The sequence below is a fragment of the Gymnoscopelus microlampas genome (genome assembly GCF_963454915.1).
Source record: "Gymnoscopelus microlampas genome assembly, chromosome: 5".
Lineage (NCBI taxonomy): Eukaryota > Metazoa > Chordata > Actinopteri > Myctophiformes > Myctophidae > Gymnoscopelus > Gymnoscopelus microlampas.
Genome location: NC_139942.1, coordinates 31026787 through 31048158, shown reverse-complemented (window position 1 = coordinate 31048158; position 21372 = coordinate 31026787). Strand labels below are relative to the sequence as shown.

The 21372-nt window shown below is 40.9% G+C and overlaps 2 protein-coding genes across 2 annotated transcripts; one reads left to right on the top strand and one right to left on the bottom strand.

Annotated features, from left to right (window-relative positions):
* Positions 1 to 1033: 1033 nt before the first annotated feature.
* Positions 1034 to 15887, top strand: gad3 (glutamate decarboxylase 3). The gene is made up of 16 exons (XM_084058173.1): positions 1034 to 1172; positions 1696 to 1854; positions 3009 to 3115; positions 4396 to 4531; positions 4752 to 4842; positions 5370 to 5482; positions 5930 to 6045; positions 7267 to 7346; positions 7734 to 7788; positions 8204 to 8320; positions 9590 to 9654; positions 10538 to 10616; positions 11563 to 11712; positions 11882 to 11989; positions 13168 to 13257; positions 14831 to 15887. The coding sequence occupies exons 1-16, from the start codon at positions 1151 to 1153 to the stop codon at positions 15002 to 15004; spliced, it is 1662 nt and encodes a 553-aa protein (XP_083914299.1). The 5' UTR covers positions 1034 to 1150; the 3' UTR covers positions 15005 to 15887.
* Positions 15888 to 16036: 149 nt separating this feature from the next.
* On the bottom strand, positions 16037 to 17479 carry rnf152 (ring finger protein 152). Its single transcript, XM_084058174.1, has one exon. It carries the CDS (start codon positions 17451 to 17453, stop codon positions 16245 to 16247), a length of 1209 nt encoding a protein of 402 aa, XP_083914300.1. The 5' UTR covers positions 17454 to 17479; the 3' UTR covers positions 16037 to 16244.
* Positions 17480 to 21372: the final 3893 nt, after the last annotated feature.

The window sequence follows — 21372 nt, the reverse complement described above, 5'->3', positions numbered from 1 at the left end:
GCTTTATTTATATCTGTCTAACTCTACTCTCCTAACACAACTGATTCAAGCTGCCTTGCTTGTTAAATTCCAAAATCATATCTCCCTAAGTCATCTCTTTGACTTAGGCGGTCACAATTTGGCCAAAATATGACTGCTATGAGGCTTACAGCATGAGTTTCCTTCATCTGCCAGGTAAGACAGTATCACTCACACACGCACACACTCACTCTTTCTCTAAGACACTATCAAAGTGTAAGTATTAGCAGTGTTAAAGTATTAGTAGTGTCAAAGGTGTTGATAATGTTAATTATTAGTGTTAACATTTTTTGGGGCGGTGTAACCGCCCCCTCTAAGTGAGGTTTGGACACTGACCAATCCTGCACCGTGATTGGCCAATAGTCTACAACCCAGTCTACAACGCTAACCCTTCCACAGTCAATGCAAATCTATACTTTTGCAAAGGCAGCCAATCACATTACAGCTAGTGTCATCACCACTAGCTGTAATGTGATTGGCTGACTTTGCAAATTCAGGACTGTGATTGGCTAGCGAAACACATGACACATGTGCAGCCCTATGAATAGCAGTATGGACTTAAAAAAAACACTTATGTTTTTTTTTAGTGAGTCATGTTGTGATGACCACACACCGCCCACTTCACACTGGGTGTGATTTTTTATTATGTGTTAAAGGGCAAGAGGTTTGGGTTGTGTATACCTTGCAAGGAACAAACAAAGATGATTCAGACAATATAGAACACCAGTGCTGTTTTAAAAACTACCTGTTGATTTTGCTATTTTTATTAGGAAAAAGATCCGGACTGGATTGTGTCCTCGCCACGTAGCCCATAATAAAGAACATGCTCCCCCCCCCTCTTTCTCTCTTTCTCTCTCTCTCTCTCTCTCTCTCTCTCTCTCTCTCTCTCTCTCTCTCTCTCTCTCCCCTGTCTCTGTCTGTCTGTCTCTCCCTCCCTCCCTCCCTCCCTCCCTCCCTCCTAACCAAACAGTACACCCTTCCTCACCTCCGCACTATTTAAATGCACAAAGCTTTCCAGAGGATCTTTTCTATAGGCTAGAAGGCACTGGTATAATTTAACTTGCACAGAGTATTATCTACACAAATAGTGAATAGATGTGATAGTTTTTATTTTGTAAAACGTTTATTTATCATGGATTTCCTTCAGCTGCCAGGTAAGACAGTTATATAGTAATTGTATTTTGTAATTGTCACTATAGTTTTATGTATATCATTTATATTAAATAACATTCAAATATTGTATTACAAGATTGTCCAATTACCAGTGTACATGCTTTGCTTTTTGTGAGCAATCCCCCAATATGATATGAGTCATTGAGACAAATAAATCAAGGAGAGACTAATTATCTTTATTTTTGACATTTCTATTAGTATTTTTCATTAAATTATACACACTTATTCTATTGTTATTAGCCACATACATTAAAGCTGCAGTCCAGAACCTTTTTTAAATTAATCAAATGTTATTTTAACCAGCTATGTTAATACAGTAGGCCTATAAGCATATCCTTGTTTCTCTTGTGTTGAATTGTTGCTATAATGTTAGAATTTACCACTTTTGTAACTTCTGTTTTGGTGATCTATAAATAAAGTTGATTATATTACTACTACTACTATATTATTATTCTAAGAGTCTGTTTTTTATTTAGTTTTTTACCCCCCCCCCCCTCTCTCCAGAAAGAATCATAGACAATAGCTCCACTAATGAAACTGGCAGTCGAAAACAGGATGGAGATGCTCGCTACTTTTCCCACAAAGCTGGCCAGCAAAAACTGGCATCACTGGCCGGCAAAAACACCCAGAGACCTACGGATTTCAGCAACATCTACAGCAAAGGTGTGTGTGTGTGTGTGTGTGTGTGTGTGTGTGTGTGTGTGTGTGGCTTTGTTAAGGATTTCTGCCGTGATGTTGAGACAAACAGTCAGTCACTTTGACCTTTCTAAGTTACTAGTTGCAGTTACCGTTAGGGTTAGGAGCCAGTCTGGAGCCGTGTGGAACTCCATACACGTCAGTCGAGGGCAATACCTCTTGTCAGATTATTTGGAGGCCAGTCTATGACATTAGTCCTGCCCAATGCCCAGTGTTGCCAGGGTTATTGTGCTGACAACGATCAGTGTTATCATATCATATTTTTGTGTGGGTGAAATCGGCTTTCTGCCACTCTTTCTAGGCACATCATTCAAGAGTGAAGATTTTTCGCTTTACAACGTGATTACATGCAAAGGATAACATTTGATTAAATACACAGGTGGACAGACAGGGAAAGAAAGAGACAAGAAAGAAAGAAAGAAGACTAGCTGCGTTACCCAGCGTTGCTTGGGTGAAATAGGCACAGATGCCTACTTTGAGGCCAGTCTATGACATCAGTCATCTACTGTATGACATCAGCACTGTGACCTCAGGCATGTCCAGACAAGCAGGCAAACTGACAACTTCAACTTTATTAAATAGATATGGTTATTGCATAAGTTCACGGGAGAAGTATCACAAGGCAAGAAGTTCTCTCTCAAAAGGGGATAGACAACCTTTTTTACATATACAAACAGATAAAAGACTTGATGACAGTACACGCTGTCATTGCTTTAGGTGCCTTGGCACACATCCCTCAGGACATGGTTGAATAACACCCTTATATGAACATTATTTACATGATGGCTCCTACAGTATCTAGCAACACAAACTCCACTCCTGTTTGCTGTAGGCTTGGGGAAGAGAATATTAACATAATGTGAATCGCACTTGGCTTGGCACCAAAGATCACTTTGTTAATGTTGGACTTTAATGTGGTCAGTCTATGATGTTAGTCACCTACTGTGTGTGTGTGTGTGTGTGTGTGTGTGTGTGTGTGTGTGTGTGTGTATGTGTATGTGTATGTGTGTGTGTGTGTGTGTGTGTGTGTGTGTGTGTGTGTGTGTGTGTGTGTGTGTGTGTGTGTGTGTGTGTGTGTGTGTGTGTGTGTGTGCGTGTGCGTGTGTGCATGCGCACGCCAGACCTGCTCCCAGCAATAGGAGGTGAAGAAGCGACCAGATGTTTCTTCCAGGAGCTGGTGAATATCCTACTGGGTTATGTTTGCAAATCCAGTCAGAGGAGTTCCAAGGTACTGGGTATACACTTTTAATCATACTGCGCATCATAGGCCTGTCCTTCAAGGTTCAAGATGTTTATTGTTGCATACAATTACAATACAGCATGACAGCAATGCCAGAGTTAAATTCTTGTCCACAAAGGCCAATTTACTTGAGATTGCCTGCCTTAATATGCTACTGGTGGTCTAGTTCAGCTGTACTTTGATGGCCTGGCCAGCATGGCTGGTGACTCTATCAGATAGTCATTCAGGAAAAAGCTGCACATTTCTCAGAATAAACTGGTTAGGGATGAATCCTCAGGACTATGAACCTGGGGTGACAGGGCCTTCTCTGCGGCTGCCCCCAAACTGTGGAACTCACTCCCAGCTCACATCAGAGCTGCCCCCCTACATAAAACCACAACCCCTGCCCCTCCTTTTGTTTTGTACTTTCTTTTAGAGTTTTAATCCTTTTTAACTAGTCGATTCAAATAAAGTTGTTTTTATTCTGTCCTGTAAAGCGACTTTGAGTATTTAGAAAAGCGCTATATGAATTGTATGTATTATTGTCTCCGCCAGGAGACTATGTTTTCACTTTCCGTCCCCCCCCCTCGGCCAAGCTAACATTGGTCAAGCCTCACGTGACACGTGACAATACGTTGAAAGAGTGTGCTCTGATTAGTGAGGCTAGTGAGACGCATGACGTATAGCGGCCTATAAATAGATGTGTCACTTTGAAAGAGCCTTGGTCTCTTTCAAAGTGAGGTAAGACAGGAATAATCACGAAATGGCTGAGAAATGGCGGAGTAACACTTAAGACAGGATTAATCAAGTAACACTTAAGACAGGATTAATCAGGAACAGTACTGGCGGAGACCTGTGCTCCGAGGAGCACATTTTCTAGTTATTATTATTACTATGTAGGGAGGAGCAAATTGGCTACCAGTAGAGGCATGGTATGGTGTCCCATAACTGTCCCATCTAGGGACTTTGAACGGCCTTAGACTCTCAATGGTTCATAGGGGGCCCCCAATTACTTCAGTTATTACTTCCCCAGAGTAGGAGCCACAGACAGAACCAGAGCAAGCCATGGCAATTTACTCACTGAAGTTGCTGTTTAATATAGGACCTTAAGAATTGAATGAGTTGCCATTAGTTATCAAGCAGGTGTAACATAAATAAATAATAAAATACAGACGTTTTCTATCACCTCTGCGAGATGATAGGATGTGTCCTTCCAAATGAGAAAAGGCCTGTGGGATCTTGATAGCATTTATTTGACAGGCTTATTTTGGTGCTTCCCTGTGTGTCAGGTGCTGGACTTTCATCAACCCCACCAATTGAAAGAAGGTCTGGAGGGCTTCAGCCTGGACCTGCCTGACCAGCCAGAGGCCCTGGAGCAGATACTGGTCGACTGTAGGGACACACTCAAGTACGGTGTCAAAACAGGTGTGTACGGAAATGGGATTTCTATGATCCTCACAGCAAATTTCCAGGTGTTGTCAGTTATTCCCTCCTCATCTCCCACAAAAAATACTTTCACGCTGCTGGTTCACTTGGTTGTGTTGCTGCCCATTAGCGAACACAAACTGAAGCTGTAGTGATGGGAATGGGTTTATTGTTCTTTTCACTCAATAGAAGGCAGATTTCTGACCTTTGATTTCTACAGGACATCCCCGCTTCTTCAACCAGCTGTCATCAGGTCTGGATATGATTGGCCTAGCTGGCGAGTGGCTGACCTCTACAGCCAACACTAACATGTAAGATACAGACACCTCACTCTTCCTGTTAAGATAAAGAAGTTAGTGATATGAGCTACAGATAAGAGACACACGATTAAACTATATTTATGCCTGTGAAGAAATTTGGTGTAGATAAATCTACAATGGCGGTAAGAATTAAAAACGAGACAAAGTACATATAGGTCAAGTCTTAACAAAATCTGAAAGAAAACTACCTTAAAACTGGGCAGAAGCGCAGAAAGTGTGTACTGTGATAGAGTGCAATCTTACTACCTATAAACATCTGTTTTTTGATTGATGGAATACTTTATTAGCAGGTTTGTTAAAAGTGCAGGTAGTACAAGGTTATGCTAAAAGGATAACACAAAAAGCCCCAGGGGCTTGTTTCCATTGTGCTGTAAATGCAGCAATGATATAAGCTTCATATGAATGTCCAGTACTTGTGAGCAACAAAGATATATTCTACATGACACCAGTGCTCCTATATTTTTCTTTGGAAACATTTGGAAGCCTTTATTTATTCATAATGAAAGCCATTCTACCAGGTTTACATATGAAGTCTCTCCAGTCTTCATCCTCATGGAGGAAGTTCTACTGAAGAAGATGCAAAGCATTGTGGGATGGGCTGAGGATGAGGGAGATGGCATCTTCTGCCCGGGTAAAACATGGACCGATGGATGGATGAGTGGGTGAATTAATTATGTGATGAATGGATGACATGAATCGGTTAATACATTATTTATTTATTATTCTTAAATAAAGGAAATGTGAGGGTACACCTTAAAAAACATTTCTTACTGAAGATCTACATGAAATCTGCAAATAAATTGTTTACTTGGTAAAGGTTACTTTTGAATCCTGATACCAAATTTGACATGAATTCTAAATTATATACTTAACATACATATTATTGATTTTCATAGTCATTAATAATTAATACCTGTTGTAATAATAACTGGCTTTGGATGTCTATGCACTGTTTTACCTTTTATTATCTATTACTGATCTAAATTCAATGGCAGTTATCAGTAATAACAAAACAATTATTTCAACACTGCTATTCCTGTGAAATCATATATAAACAGTTAATTGTATTTTCCCAAAGGAGGAACAATATCTAACCTGTACAGCATCCTGGTAGCCAGGTACCATTTCTACCCAGAGGTGAAGACCAGTGGGATGAGGGCACTGCCTCGCCTGGCCCTTTTCACCTCAGAACATGTAATCAAACACACAACATGTCGTGGTAACAAGTATTGTGTTTAATTTATCTTTAGGTATAGCTTGCCGTACATTGAAAGTGTTGTGTCGACTCTTTTCTCCAGAGTACAGCCAGAGCCATATAGTATATACTTTGGTGTACGATGACTAGTGACAATAGTTGATCTACAAGGTCACAATGCATCGCATCGTGACGTGACGCATTGTGAGCTTGTAGTGCAGGGGCCAAGGCAGATTTTGGTACCACCTAAGGTGGCCGTACATTTTTGGTATTTTTGTATTCCTACATGTCTCTAGTTTATATTTTGGTATGATACATCTTCCAATTCAGTAGCTTAATGACAGTAATCACTGTAAACCGGCTAATGTATCCGGTAGGAGACACAAAGTAGAACCTTTGTGTCTCCTACCGGAAATACACCCGGGCATCAAATTATTGCGACAAAAAAAACAAAATATATCCTTGTATTCAAGGCTTCATGGGGTGTGCAATTGACAGAAAATAATATTTTTTTTGGGTGAACTCCTCCTTTAAGTTTCCCAGGGGGACTATCTACCCATTCAGCTATGACCACCCTAGACCGAAGGAGGGTCAACTTTTACAAGCTTATGGAAAGCAGTCTTTTTGCATACACCAAAAATCTGAGAAGTTATCAATTGCACACCCATGAAGCCTTGAATACATGGATATATTTTGTTTTTTGTCGCAATAATTTGATGCCCGGGTGTATTTCCGGTAGGAGACACAAATATTCTACTTTGTGTCTCCTACCGGATACATTAGCCGGTAGGTAGTGATAACTGCCATTAAGCTACTGAATTGGAAAATGTATCATACCAAAATATAAACTAGAGACATGTAGGAATACAAAAATACAAAAACTTTACGGCCACCTCAGGTGGTACCAATTTGTGAAAATATCAGTGTTGGCCCCTGGACTATTGTAGGTCTGCTATTTTTGAAAATGTGGAAATGTTTTGAAAATGTGTCATGACATGGCCAAAACAGGGATGGTAGGTTTAAAGTGGTTAACATAATAGCACATAATAATTCAACCATTTTCCTTTGCATGAGAACCAACCAAGACTTTTGAAAGTTTAAGATCAAAGTAAAGTGCCTATTGTTTGTTCCAAGATTAGCATTGATATTATTTGCCCCACAGGGCTAGTGGAACAAATGACGATGATCATTCGTATTTTCTCTCCCTTATACTGTTGTAGAGTCATTATTCTGTGAAGAAAGCAGCTGCAGCACTGGGGCTGGGCAGTGAGAATGTGGTGGTGGTGACATGTGATGAAAGGTGAGTGGAGAGAGCATAGTCTTGTGGTGAATATTATCGAACAAAAGAAATGTTTGCACACCTGTTGGAGGAAACTGTAATGGGAGTGTGTGTTTGTGTGTGTCTTTGTTACCTACCTGTCTATTCATGTGTTTATTTCCATGTATATGGAATTGGGGGGTAAACAGAACAAACCATCCTTTTTCCCCCTTTAGAAATTCCCATACCTAACTAGCTGTGTACACTGTAGATGGTCTTCAATGTACACTGATAGAGGGTAGGATAGACCTTATTGATGATCATAAGAAAAACATAAAAAACAGCTAATAAGACAACAACAGATAAGAAAAAAGTTAGCCTGGTAAGATTTCTTAAAGTTGTAATAAACCTTTGTCATGTGTTGTTAAGAGGGAAGATGATTCCTGCTGAGCTAGAGGCTTCCATACTGACAGCTAAAGACAAGGTAGGTAGAGGATAGAGACTTTTCACTTTTCTATTTCATAAATACCTGCCATCAACCAACAATAAACTAAAATGTAGTCCAAAGCGCTCTTCATAAAGTTAAAAAGCTTTTGGCCGTTTTTGTTTTTTGTCAAGGGGTTTTCCCCTTTTTGAGCCAATGAGCACCTTCTCTATTTTACCTTCCATTTACCATTGTACTGTTGCACAATGTCATCTTGTTGCACTGTAATGTTTGTGTTATGTTAAACCTGATTCATTCTTCATCACACGGTGGCATCGTGCAACGAAAATAGCCGATCTACGTCTATTTTCCGCGTGTGATGCTGTGCGACAGAGCATAAGTTAGGCAGTACTGTGCACCTCTGTAAGCTTAATGAATAATACATGTGTGTTAAAAAACTCCCCTCTGGCTTCAGGGTTGGGATCCATTCTATGTCAACGCCACAGCGGGCACCACTGTGTATGGAGCCTTCGATCCTCTCCACGCCATCGCAGACATCTGCCAACAGCATTCACTGTGGCTGCATGTTGATGTACTGTACAGACACACAAACACACACAAACACACACACACACACACACACACACACACACACACACACACACACACACACACACACACACACACACACACACACACACACACACACACACACACACACACACACACACACACACACACACATACATTTTAAACCTCTGGGGACAAGCTGATTTCAATGCCTGAATTACTTACAACTAAAAAGTGATCCTGCTGACAGATCTTCATTGCAAATAAAAAATCTGTCTTGAGAGATTAGACCAGAGCTAACACGCAAGCACGCATAATTTCACATGCCAAACATATACGTTGTCGTTGTTTTCCTGTGTGTAGGCTTGTATGCCTTTTGCACCAGAAAACTTCACAAACCACGACCCCATCCTCTCCATAAAGACCATGCTTTGAAGTACAATTCCGTCTTTCCCACTCTGATTCATAGGAGACATGGATTTTGTGAGCCACACTGCACATGTATAACAACATAAAGATAATAACTAAGTGAGCCCTGCCGTGCTCTGATTTGTTTCCATACACTATGGATCAGTTTCAGATCTGGTTCTCAGAACCTCATTTGGGCCCTGCTCAGGAGGTAGTACTAACCCTGAGTTATGAGATCCCAGAACTTCAAAAATAGCTGATCTTCAAGCTCACACGCTGTCAGCTTCTTCTTTTTTTCACAGCATCAATATGTGAAACTGAAATCACACTGAAATCAGTTTCTTTGCAGGATTGATGTTGTATTACTCCAGTCTCTCTATAAGATATAGAGCAGAGCAATAAGTCTGATTGACAGTCTTTTAAATTCTGACAGCCCAGTTCATGAAAGGTGTTAACGAGTGGACAAGAGCACCACCTAGTGGATCTTCTGACTGAAAACCACACCCTACTTCAACTCAAACAGAACACTGTTCTGTTGTTCTAAACATGTACCTATTACAACATATGCTATTTGTATGTACACATCTTTTTGATTATTTGACCTGTTTCTAGCCTGTGTTTTTATCTTGCTCTTACTATATCTCTATTCCTCGTCCCTTCTCACAAAACAAAAACACGCACAAAAGAAGAAAAAAAAGAATTCACTCACTTACACCTGTAAACCTGTAAATGTGACAATATAGTTGATTCTGATACAGTCCGTACACGCGCATGCCATACACTAATAAGGATTGTAACAATACTTTAACAAATCAGTATACAGAAAGTCAAATCATCCTCATTATCACCTTTCTCTCATTTGCTCTCCTCTCTGTCCCTCTAGGCAGCTTGGGGCGGAGGCTTGCTGATGTCAAAGAGACACCAGGTTAAACTCGAGGGCATTGAACGGTAATCACACCTGCATCACCTTTCACCTAAAATACTTTCAGTTCTCTTAGCCTGCAGCAGATAGATCACAGTTAGCTGGCTGATCAGTGCAATATTCCTTATCGATATTCATTGAAATTCTGGTGAAAGGATGCTATGTAAACATTTTTGCTATCCAATAACAATCTATTTACCCACGATGCTTGTTAACACCAGTATCAAATGGAGGTCATAGTTGTACAGTATGTAAAGTGTAAGATGGAGACACATTTAGAGTTCATTACTGTTGTGTACAATTGTGTCTCTGACTACCTTTGGACAGTCCCTCTGACAATCAATTTGCATCCTTGCGATTACAAGGAGTAAAGAAAATTCAACAAAGTGCCGCAATGACTGCAGGAAATGGAGAGAGGCCTTGTGATTTCAGGCAGACAACTCGAGTCATGCTGCTAGACAGACACATGATACAATTGTCACTCCAGCAAACATCCCGCTCAGTCTCTCACTCCACTATGCTGCTGCTCCATTGCTCAGATTGCCACCACCATCCTCTTATACAGTTATTGTTGCTGGCCGTTTCTGCATTTCATCACCACACCACCAGCCCAGCATCCACCTGATTCTAAGTTTCCCCTGGGAGAAGTTCTACTATTGTCACTCCATGCTCTCTCATTCAGTCCCCCCTTGCTAACCTTTAGGGTGTATGCTTGCAGGAAGTGACACGTTCAAAGCCTAATCGTTGCTATTGATGTTTATATGAGTTGTCTGAAAATGTGCAGTTTTGTACCACCGCTACAATTTGTCTGCATAAAATGATCCAAACTAGAGCCATTTTTTATTAAACCATGTCCTGTGAAATCCTACTTTAACAATGTCCTTTCTTTTTTTTAATGCTTCTCCACAGAGCCTGGTCTGTAACATGGAACCCCCACAAAATGATGGGTGTCCCCCTGCAATGTTCCGCCATTCTGGTCAAGAAGAGAGTGAGAAATAATCATTATGTCAATTATTTTATTTTGCTATGTTCACTATTTATGTGTGTGTAGAGTTTCAGGAAGGGACACACTGTATTCCTTTCTGCATTTTTTTCATTGGCAGCTTTGCTTTCACAGACTCCATCCATTGATCAGCAATGGATCAATATTTTCAATAGATATATATTGGTTTTACATTAGAATTCAACAGGGCTGGAATCCCATATCAGGGCAACAACATTTATTTTAGAGAACTATTGTGCTTTTATGAGCTCCAGTATGGTGGTGTGCGATTTTCAGCAACTGAATCTCAAAGAGATCCCCAATGCGTTGGCAGTTCATCATGATCTATTGCTGGCATGGTAGATCTTCACCTTTGATGCCATCATCCCCCGGGTCCCAGATGTAGCGATGGATTCGTGTGGGTTTCCCACTACTGTTTCCAAGCCGCCACCAGCCATGCGTTAATAGACAGGTCCTCAGGGATAGAACAGAGCATCTCTTGTGCCACATTACTGTAGTGTAGGTATGGCGGTAGGCTACTTTAGTCTGCTTGGAGGCGCCGCTGTTGTTGTGGTGTCATGCAGGACGTGCTAGGCATGTTTCTGGGCTTTCCTTGCCAAAGCGAGAGTAGCAGCCTTGTGTCGGAGGCCGGCCGGGGCGATCCCCGCTAGGACTGGCAGGTGGAACACAGGGGTGGGCTTCAGGCAACCAGCTATATTCCGGAGGGCGCTGTTAATGGCGACATCAACCTTTTTGACCTGTTCAGCATGCTAACTTTCCAGGAAGACAAAGACTGTAGTTTTCCATTAGCTTTGAATCCCCACTGATGATGTCATTGGTAGACAGTTTTCTTAAAGTGAATAGACAAAGAAAAAGCAATGGGCTGTACTTGGTTCACCCTTTTTGTGTGAAATGTATAGACCCTGACCCTGTCCCTGTCTGCCGCCTCTAGGGACTGCTACAGGAGTGTAACCAGATTGGAGCTGAGTACCTTTTTCAGACAGACAAACACTATGACGCCTCCTATGACACTGGAGATAAGACCATCCAGTGTGGCCGACACGTAGATGCCTTCAAACTCTGGCTCATGTGGAAAGCAAAGGTGATAAAGTGTTATCTCTATTAGCTATAACATGTACTCCTTTCATATATACTCTATTGCTCTTTATTCTTGTCTCTGTTTGTCTTTTAGAGTATTTTGTGTCCATGTATAAATCAGGAATTTTGGTTTTCCTGTCTCACTCTCTACCTCTGTCCCCCGTCTCTGCCAGGGCACTGAGGGTTTTGGATCCCAGGTCAACAAGTGTCTGGAGAATGCTGAGTATCTTTATGATCAACTCCAGAGGAGGGACGACTTTGAACTGGTGTTCAAAAGCAAAGTAAGACCTCGTTCATTACCATACAAAAAAGAAAAAAAGACTGAAACTGTTTGTATGACCAAGTCCTAATGTGCGATTTCAGTGTGAAAGGAGCCTCCCACACTAGTGCTGATTCCTAAACAATTAACACAATATGTAAAATTACTAGAAGTTCGGGCCGCTATGCGGCCCGAACGTCTAGCGTGACGCGTCGTTCACTTTGCAGTGCCACCTTACAGGCACCTCACAGTGTGAGAGAGAGTTTTGTGCTCTCCTAAATCCACGGCAGGCTTTGAAAGTACCCACTTCAGAAAGAGGTGACGTGCATCACCTCTCCAATGACCAAAACCCACTATGGAAGCCGTCGAACTGGTGCGATCTGACGGCATCCTAGAATTTATAGGTAGGATGTGATGTCATGCGTGATGTCATGCTGTTTGTGTCCATATTCGGGACGACCGTCTCATCGTGATGTCAGATTACGTCACACTGGCGTGATGTCAGATTACGTCACACTGGCCACATACAACGTTCGTACATACTGACAACCGACATGGCGCAGGATTCAAATTGTATATATAGATGATCTTTTAGTAGTATTGTTCCTGCTCTACATGCTGCCAACCAGGTGAAGAAATCACAGATTGAGGCTTTATAACCTTTGCTTTTATACAAAAGTATGAAATATCCGAGACTATTAAGATTTTATGGAAAATGCTTCTGAACATATTGCTAGTTTGATCACTACAAATCGCTTAAAATAATAACCGAAAACAGCTTCTATACGCTGCACAACATGCTTCCATAGAAGGACATGCTGGCTTCTATGGAATCCAAATGACTGAAATCAGTTGTGGCGACTGAGAACTTTCATCCATGACCATATCAAGCACATATTCTGTATGTTGGCTGCATTGAGTTGAGGCTGAACACAAAGGGCTACCACTGACCAGACTCCTAGATCTGGAACAACCTGCCTGAGGAGCACATGCAGGCTTGATAAATCAGTGTCTTCATTTAAATCCTGTTTTAAAAATAACTTTTATCAAAAGTATTTTCCATATTTAAAAAAATGAAATGCCTCTCAGCCATAATGGATGCTGTAATGGATGTTTATGTCAATATCTTGCCTGACTTTCACATCACCCTCTCTCGACCTATCCCTTGTTCCTCTACCTCTCCTTTTCTTCATTTTCTAGCCAGAGCACAGTAATGTGTGTTTTTGGTACATTCCACCCAGTCTGAAGAAGCTGCCACCTGGCCCTGACAGGAGCAAAAGACTACACAAGGTCAGTACAGGGCTCACTACTGTAGTTTATCAATGTGTGATGTCATGGATACATTTTTAAAATGTAACTAAAGTTTGTTATTTGACACATGTGACCTGCTGTACTAAAATCACCCAAGCGTCACAAAACATTTGAGTCATGTGAGCTCTCAGAAAGAGGATTATTAGATTGAATAGCCATGTCTAAACTCATGTTGAAAACTCATGAATGAAAATGGCCTTAAAGTGTTGCCACTTTGATGTAAAGTAACACAGTAGTCATGCATGAGGTGTTCTGAATTAAATTTTAATCTTAATCTTAGAATTAAGTATAACATGCTGAGTAATATATTATCCTCATGCCAATCTATTGGTTGCCTTTATGCAGAAATCTCATGAACCTATTCAAATGTTTTGCTGACCACAGCAATCTTCAGAGGGAAAGGGGGGTAAAAAGGAATACTACAACTAGAAAAGGGTGCTCCGTAGAGTGCATATCTCCGCCAGGCTGGGTTGCCTCGGCAACTTGCCTTGCCACAGCTGTGTAAGTTGTGGGTTGCATCCATGAAGACGTGAGGAAGCTGGGGATGAATATCATTTCTATGACATACGGTGCAACTTTTCACATTTATTGTGCTCCCCTATGGTCAGAAGTGAAATTGATTTGGGATGTTTTGTTTGTACAAAACCAAGGACTAAAATAAGTAAATAAGTTACTGACTTTATTGTGTTTCATCCTTTCTGTGAGAAGCATTTACCTTGTGTTTTTCTTTTAAACATAACGTCAAATAAATCAAATGAAGTCAGAGGCCCCTCAACCATTGTTCATTTTGCCAGCAAATTCGGATTTAGTCTTAGTCACGCCATTTAGTTTTAGTCCTATTTTAGTCATTTGAAATTGTTTTGTCTTAGTCGACTAAATATCAAAATCTTAGTCTTTTAGTCTTAGTCAACAAAATTAAATTCACACCGACAGTGTTAATTTTGACAGTAAATTCTGATTTAGTCTTAGTGTTCGTCTTTTGAATAACACACCCTCTAGTTTTAGTCCTATTTTAGTCATCTGAAATTGTTTAGTCTTAGTCTAGTCTTAGTCGACTAAATATCAAAATCTTAGTCTTTTAGTCTTAGTCAACAAAATGTAACACTGCCCTCAACATGCAATTATAATTTGTGGTTGATTGGATTTTGTGTTCATGATTTTATTTTAGATTTATTGGTAAGTAATAGGCCACTCCCACTAATGGCGTAATAGTGGAATAGGTGTACTTGTATTGTTTTAAAAGAGGCCGCACAAGGATCACTTTATTGAATGAGTTGACAACGTTTCCATCCTCGCAGGATCGAAACGTTGTCAACTCATTCAATAAAGTGATCCTTTGCCTTGAAGCCGGTGTGCGGGTTCTATCTTTTTAAAATGTTACTTTTTTGACCTGGCACCCACTGTCGTTGTGCATGAAATTAGGTGTATTTGTAATGCTGCTAAATAATATCGGGACATACAGTAATGCAGCCCTGAGACTGCTACAGTAGTTGTGCAGTACTGCTATACAGTAGTAAATGGGGCCACAGATTAACATTACACATGTCTTCAGGTGGCTCCTCACATTAAAGCCATGATGATGGAACAGGGGACGGTTATGATTGGATACCAGCCTTTTGGATCCACAGTCAATTTCTTCAGGTGTGTGTTCTCCAACCCAGCTACTCAGCCTGAGGACATCGACTTCCTCTTGGATGAAATCGTACGCTTAGGCCACCAGTTCTGACCTCTACATTCTAGCCTTGCACTCACTGCTGCTTTCAATTAGACTTTTTTTTACTCACTTCCTGATGCTTGCTATGGTCCAACACTATCATCTAATGGTGGATTTAAAGTAGTGGAGATTTCGCAATACTAGAGCAAAAGGTATAATATAGTGGGATGTAGTGGGATATAACAGAACATAGCTTTAATTAGGTGGAACATTTGAGAACAGGCAGAAGGTTTACAAACAGACAATGCTACAGTAACATACACCACCAACATAACTTCAAGGATATATTCTACTGTAGTTAAAAACAAAATAGAACTAGAAAAATTGCTCCTCGGAGCACAGGCAGATTTGTTCCAGGGAGTGTGTGTGTACAGTTTCGAGATTAGCCGTACACAGACAGAATGACACACGGACACAAGGACGGACGGACAGACGGACGGACAGGGGGGGTAAAACATACTCTATAAAAGAGTAAAAGATCCTGTACAGTATATATGTTCTTTAATATTAAAGAAGTAGGGACCAGTAGGTCATGTCTTATCATACCACTATTCCATTTTTAAGGTTAATGACAAACATCTTAACATGTAATGTTGCCCCACATCCCAGTATCTGTACATAATCCTATAACTATACTTAATCACTCTTGAGCTGTGTAAGCATACGTATAGACATGCATTTCTGATGCCATGTGCTCTCCTTTATCAAGATAATGTAGAATGTCACTGTGTACATCTGCTTGTTAGAACATGTTTGCTATCTATTCCTATTCATATCCTATCTTGCCTACTTCTGCATCAGCCATTACATGTCTTACAGCCACATAATGTGGCTTGTGCAAATGTACTGTATATTGTATATATTCTCTGTGTGCTTAATAAACTTTCCTGTGACACTGCTTGGTTGTCATTTTTGTTCTCAGAGCTGGCACTTGCTGGCAGAAGGGTAATTCCGAGTGCCCTCAGGATAATGACAGAGGACTCTAGTCTACGGTATATCATAACGCGTGCAATAGGAATTATTAAGGATAACTTTGACAACAGACTGCCTGAACTGTCAGTCTCTCGCTCTCTCTCTCTTCTATGTTAGCTTTCCTTACCTCAAACATTGATTTTTTTCAATGAAATGAAATTGACTGAATTTACAGACTTTACAGGATATTGCACATATAGGTGTAAACAGTAGAGGGGATAGGGGATGAACTGCACCCTACAGAGAGGGAGGCAGAGGGAGAGACCACCATCATAGCTTATCATCTGCAGCTTATCATGGTGAATGGCTTTGGTGAACAGGTCACGCTATGCAGGACAATGTAAATCAGCATGAAAATACCCAGGCCCACAGTAATCACAGCGCACAAGCTGGTCCAGATCTTACGGGTCTTTGTCTCTTCGTCAGTCCTTTCATTCTGTCTTTCCTCGTCCAACCTCAGTCCTCCTCTGTAGACTTCCATCTCTCTCTCTGTCCAGCTTCCATTTCTGCTCGCATGCCACATCGTGGAGTACCCTTCTCCTGGCAGGGACGTCAATCTGTATCCCCCTGGAAGAAACTGCACAGCTCGGCCAGGCTCGACGCGAGCTCCCCCCAGGACTCTGCCTTGGTGGAAATGCATTGTTCCCATCACAGTGTCTCTCGTAAGACCTGGAGGAAGCTGGTTGAAGCCGGCCATTGTACCGGAGTTTGTAACCTGGTCTCTGTCACTGCCCACCGAAAGGGAGGAGCTGGTGCTGGGTAACACTCTTATAAATACAGTGGTGAACTCTGGTGCCAACAGGTGTGCCAGGGACGTCATGGGAACAGCATCCATTATGTCATCATCGTCAGGGAGGCGGTCAACGGATGCACCTTCAGAAAGCACCGTGACACCACGACACCAGGGGCAGGCGATGACTATTTGAGTGATTTGATTTCCGGTTGGACGTCGTAGCCATATCTCGCTCAAACGCGGCCTCTCCCTGTTTTGATCCGTCGTTAGGTCAGTGCCATTGAAGTTCGTCACACCTTGATCAATGATCATTTGGTCATTGCTGGTGGAAGTCTGGACGTCTGGCCTTGTCATGTTGGTTGTCTGCGCTGTCCCCAAACTGTCCACAGCCACCTCCGCAGACCTGTTTCTGACTGGACCATCTGTGCGCTGGGTGCTGCTCTCAGACTCGTTCCGTCGCATCATCTCATCTTGCCATCTGTTCTCCGCACCGCCATTCCTGCTCCCGTGGGACTCCGTGCTCTCTGAATAACGGTGAATAATCTGTGTGTGGTGAGCGTTCTCCATGTGACTGAGTCCATACGTTACAGCTGCGCCTCTCTGGTCTCCCTTCACCTCAACGTGTGTGACGGTGACCATGCGGCTCAAGCAGGCTGAGCAGCAGGTGTGCTGACAGGCCAGCCGCTTGGCCCGCCGATGCTGACTGTATTCATTCAGACAGATCTGACACTCCCATTTACAGGGGCCACCTTCCATGGTCAATTACTTCGTCCTTCTGATAGTATTGCTCTGGGAGTGTGTGTCTGTGTGTGGGGTCGAGGGGGGGGGGGGGGGCACAGTTGGTGTAGGAAATGTACTTAGAACTGTCCTGAAATGTCCTTGATTAGGTGCTATTCAATGCATGGCTCTGTGCATCAACATGGAGCGTGGCCAGCATAGAGACTATTTCCCAACGAGGATAAACAAATCAAAGAAAGTTGTGTCATCTGTCCGTATCAAACGACTGTCAGAACAGTAAGTCAGGCTCTCCTTGTGTCTCATGGTTTCCTAATTCAAAATGCAGCAGAGAAGTGAAGTGAACCATTTCAAATTGATGTTGTATAAAAGAATATGTCTGGCTCCACTGTGCTCTGCAAAAGAGAAGAGATATCCATTATTCAGTGCAGTGCAGTGGTGTAGCCTAATCCCATGTTTATTCTCTTTCCTGTAAACAGTGTGGATGAGACAAGTGTAGTTTTTTCCAACACACTGTCAAAGGTAACATCAGCCAGCACTATAAGACAAAGAGCAGGCATCTGACCTAAGACCCTTTTTTTGGCTTCATCTTCAAGATGAATATTTTCTGACACACAAAGTAACAGGATATCCATGCACAGTACAGACAGATGTTTGAACAATAAAAAAAAGCACAATCAAGAGACCGTATGATGCATTGTTTTGTATGCTGAAAATCATGGTTGATGACAATGTGTTAGGAGTTTATCATCTGGTTTGGTTGAGTAAGAGTTAAGGCCTTAGGGTCATGATGTTCCCAGAAGACTTAACAGTGAATGGCATCCCAGAACTCCCCTCCTCTTAATACTGATCAAACTTAACTTCAACTACATTTAATTATACCTACAGTTATGTAATAGTCTAATTGATGAGTGATTACAGCATTTGGAGACAATGTATTGTGTGTGTGCACGCGCCGTGGTATTGTAGACAATTTTCTTCAAATTCAATAACATATTTTACAAGTTTTGCAAAAAGACAACAAATTGTGTGCAATTTATAAATTAAATTGAAATTGTACGAATACATGATTTATTGCTGGGACAGCCTTTTAAACTTTTCCTTTATACAAATGGAAACCCAAATAAGAAAGTTACTTTCTGATTAAATTATATTTGAATTACCATGAACTCTAATGCTTTCAGTATTGGGTCATGCCCTCCTGCATATGCTAATTACTAGTAGCCTACTGTAATAACTTAGGTGGTCCTATGATAAGTCCACAGAGACATTATGTGCAATGTCAATAAAACTCGTTAGGCTTTTTGCATGCACTTACCAACCAAACCAGTTTGTCAAGAGCCCTAAACACATTGTGAAAATAGATGGGCTGTTGTCTCTGTACTGCTTAAGGCTCACATGAGCTCCACTTTTAACTTCATTAAGTGAATGTTTTGTGAACCCTGGAAACTATTAAACTTCTTACACACTAGGCTACTAACAAAATACTCCACTGAACATAATCTGAATTCTGTAATGACCAGAGACTCCAATGTAGTAACTGTACTTTAGCTGCTTTCTATTCATAATCTTTTCATGAGATGTTAATCTGCTCATTTAGAACAGAAGCAGATGCATCTATTCAAGTACTGTACTTAAAGTACAATTTTGAGTTTTTTTTTTACTTTACTTGAGTATATCCAATTTTCAGTACTTTTACTCCCACTACATTTCAGAGGCAAATATTATACTTTTACTCCACTACAATTATTTGACAACTTTAGGTACTAGTTACTTTGTAGATTTTGATTATTATTACAAAACATGCATTACGAGTAAAACAAAGCCTGGTATTCAAAATGTAGGCTACTTGAGTAAAAGTACAAATGTATCGGCATCAAAATATACTTAAAAGTGTCAAAAGTAAAAGTACTCATTATGCAGAATGTCACATTTCACAAGTTCAAAATGTATTATACAAATATTTTGAAAATAGCCTTTCTATAAGCTCACAATTCGTCGCATTGTGAGCTTGTAAATCTGCTATTTTCAAATGGCCGAAATACATATGGCTTAAGTGGTTTTGTAATAATAATCTTTGGTAATAATAATCAAAATCTACAAAGTAACTTAACAAAAGTTTTAATTGGTAAAAGTACAGTATTTTCCTCGTAGAGGAGTAGTAAAAGTACTGCCATTTGTAAATACTGAAGAAAGTAATAGAAATACCTCAAAATTGTACTTGTAGGCCTACTTTCCACCGTTGACAGTATGGTGTTTTGTAATCTGCATGTATGCAACCTCTGATCAACATTAGCCGGTCCTGCAGTAGCCTATAATAACCTCTACTGACTCACAGTATTCACAATATTATGTTTCAAAAGTAGCAGTTCCAGGCTGCGACAATCTCGCAAACTTACCTCGTCTTTCAACACCATGCAAAACGACAAGATGAGCCTTGTAAAAACAAAAAGAATCGCGTTGTTTTGAGAGTGAGTTTTTACTGTAGTGTGTGTGTGTGTGTGTGTGTGTGTGTGTGTGTGTGTGTGTGTGTGTGTGTGTGAGATAGAGAGACACGCTACTGTGACTGTGACTCTGTGTGTGTGTGTGTGTGTGTGTGTGTGTGTGTGTGTGTGTGTGTGTGTGTGTGTGTGTGTGTGTGTGTGTGTGTGTGTGTGTGTGTGTGTGTGTGTGTGTGTGTGTGAGAGAGAGTTTGGCGCACCTCAAATAAGCTGTTCAGACCAGTAGTGCGCTTCAGTGTTTGGGGGCGTTTCCTTAGGTACGTAATAGCACTATGCTTGTTTTTAAACACATTCCTAACAACAACAATAATATTGTACCTGCCAACTCTCCTGCATCCTCAAGGAGACTCCTTTTATTTGACCATTCCTCCTTGACGGCCATTTCTCCTTTTTGGGGGATTTCAGCCGTTTTGCATGCCAATCCGTTTCAGAGGCAACTAGTTCCTTGGCTTTTTGATATGCAAATCACCATGCCAGTATTTGATTTTTGTTTTGGTTGTTGAAGGTGTGACGGTGTGAATAGTCTGTCTCTCTCTCTCTCTCTCTCTATGCATGCCACTTTGATTCTGGCACGCCCCCCCCCCCCAAAAAAAACCTCTCTCATCAACGAGAGAGTGAATGTTATTATTTTACTGTCGCTTTATGTAGGCTAATCTAAGTGATATATTGTAATTGAATGCAGTTATAAAGAGATCGTCACTTTCAAGTAATTAGTGGTTATTACATACAAAGATGGCTCTTTTATTGCTTCAGTTATCAAATCAATTCATTTCTGTAGGCCTACTTATAGCTTTTTAATGTCTCCATGTTAGTAAAGCCTATAAAAGTATCAAACTCCTAAAATGCACCTTCTTCTCAACTCTGTTAAACAAAAGGGGGGATTTTATTTGGGGGAGGGGCGTGGTCAGTGACCCCCCCCCCTCACCACAGAAAAAAACTCCTTGAATCAATATTACAGTCTGAGGTTGGCAGGTATGCATATATTTTGTATAAGCTTAAGAGCCTGCACATGAATAAACTGTAGATAAATACTAATCAAACAGTAAAAGCTACAGTGTGACCCAAAAAGAAACAAACTTAAAATATTGAAAATAGTTTATTACACAATTTATTGAAAACAAATTAGAAATTACGTTTTAGGGTTAAAATTCATACATTAAAAATGTTGCCATGATGTCAAGTCAGTGGTCAGTTATCTTTGTTTCGGTCCATTATTGCCACCTGTAATAAGAAACGATTGATTAGAATTTGCCAAAACAGACTTGAAAATAGCATGTCCACAGTCCAACTATTTGACCTCCATAAAAGTAATGGTCACTAAAAAGTTAGGCTACATGGTAGTCTCTACTCATGAGTCATGACATAGTCAGCAACAGCCCTTGTTTCAAAGTACATGCAAGTGGATTTATGATAAGTTGGAACCTGCTGACGGTTTCGCA

Bases quoted from the DNA above. Each gene is read 5' to 3' on its own strand.
- gad3 (XM_084058173.1), top strand. From the start codon at position 1,151: ATGGATTTCCTTCAGCTGCCAG. The intron at 7,347-7,733 runs GTGAGTGGAGAG...TGTGTTGTTAAG, and splicing joins GTGGTGACATGTGATGAAAG to AGGGAAGATGATTCCTGCTG. The intron at 11,713-11,881 runs GTGATAAAGTGT...CGTCTCTGCCAG, and splicing joins GGCTCATGTGGAAAGCAAAG to GGCACTGAGGGTTTTGGATC.
- rnf152 (XM_084058174.1), bottom strand. From the start codon at position 17,453: ATGGAAGGTGGCCCCTGTAAATGGGAGTGTCAGATCTGTCTGAATGAA.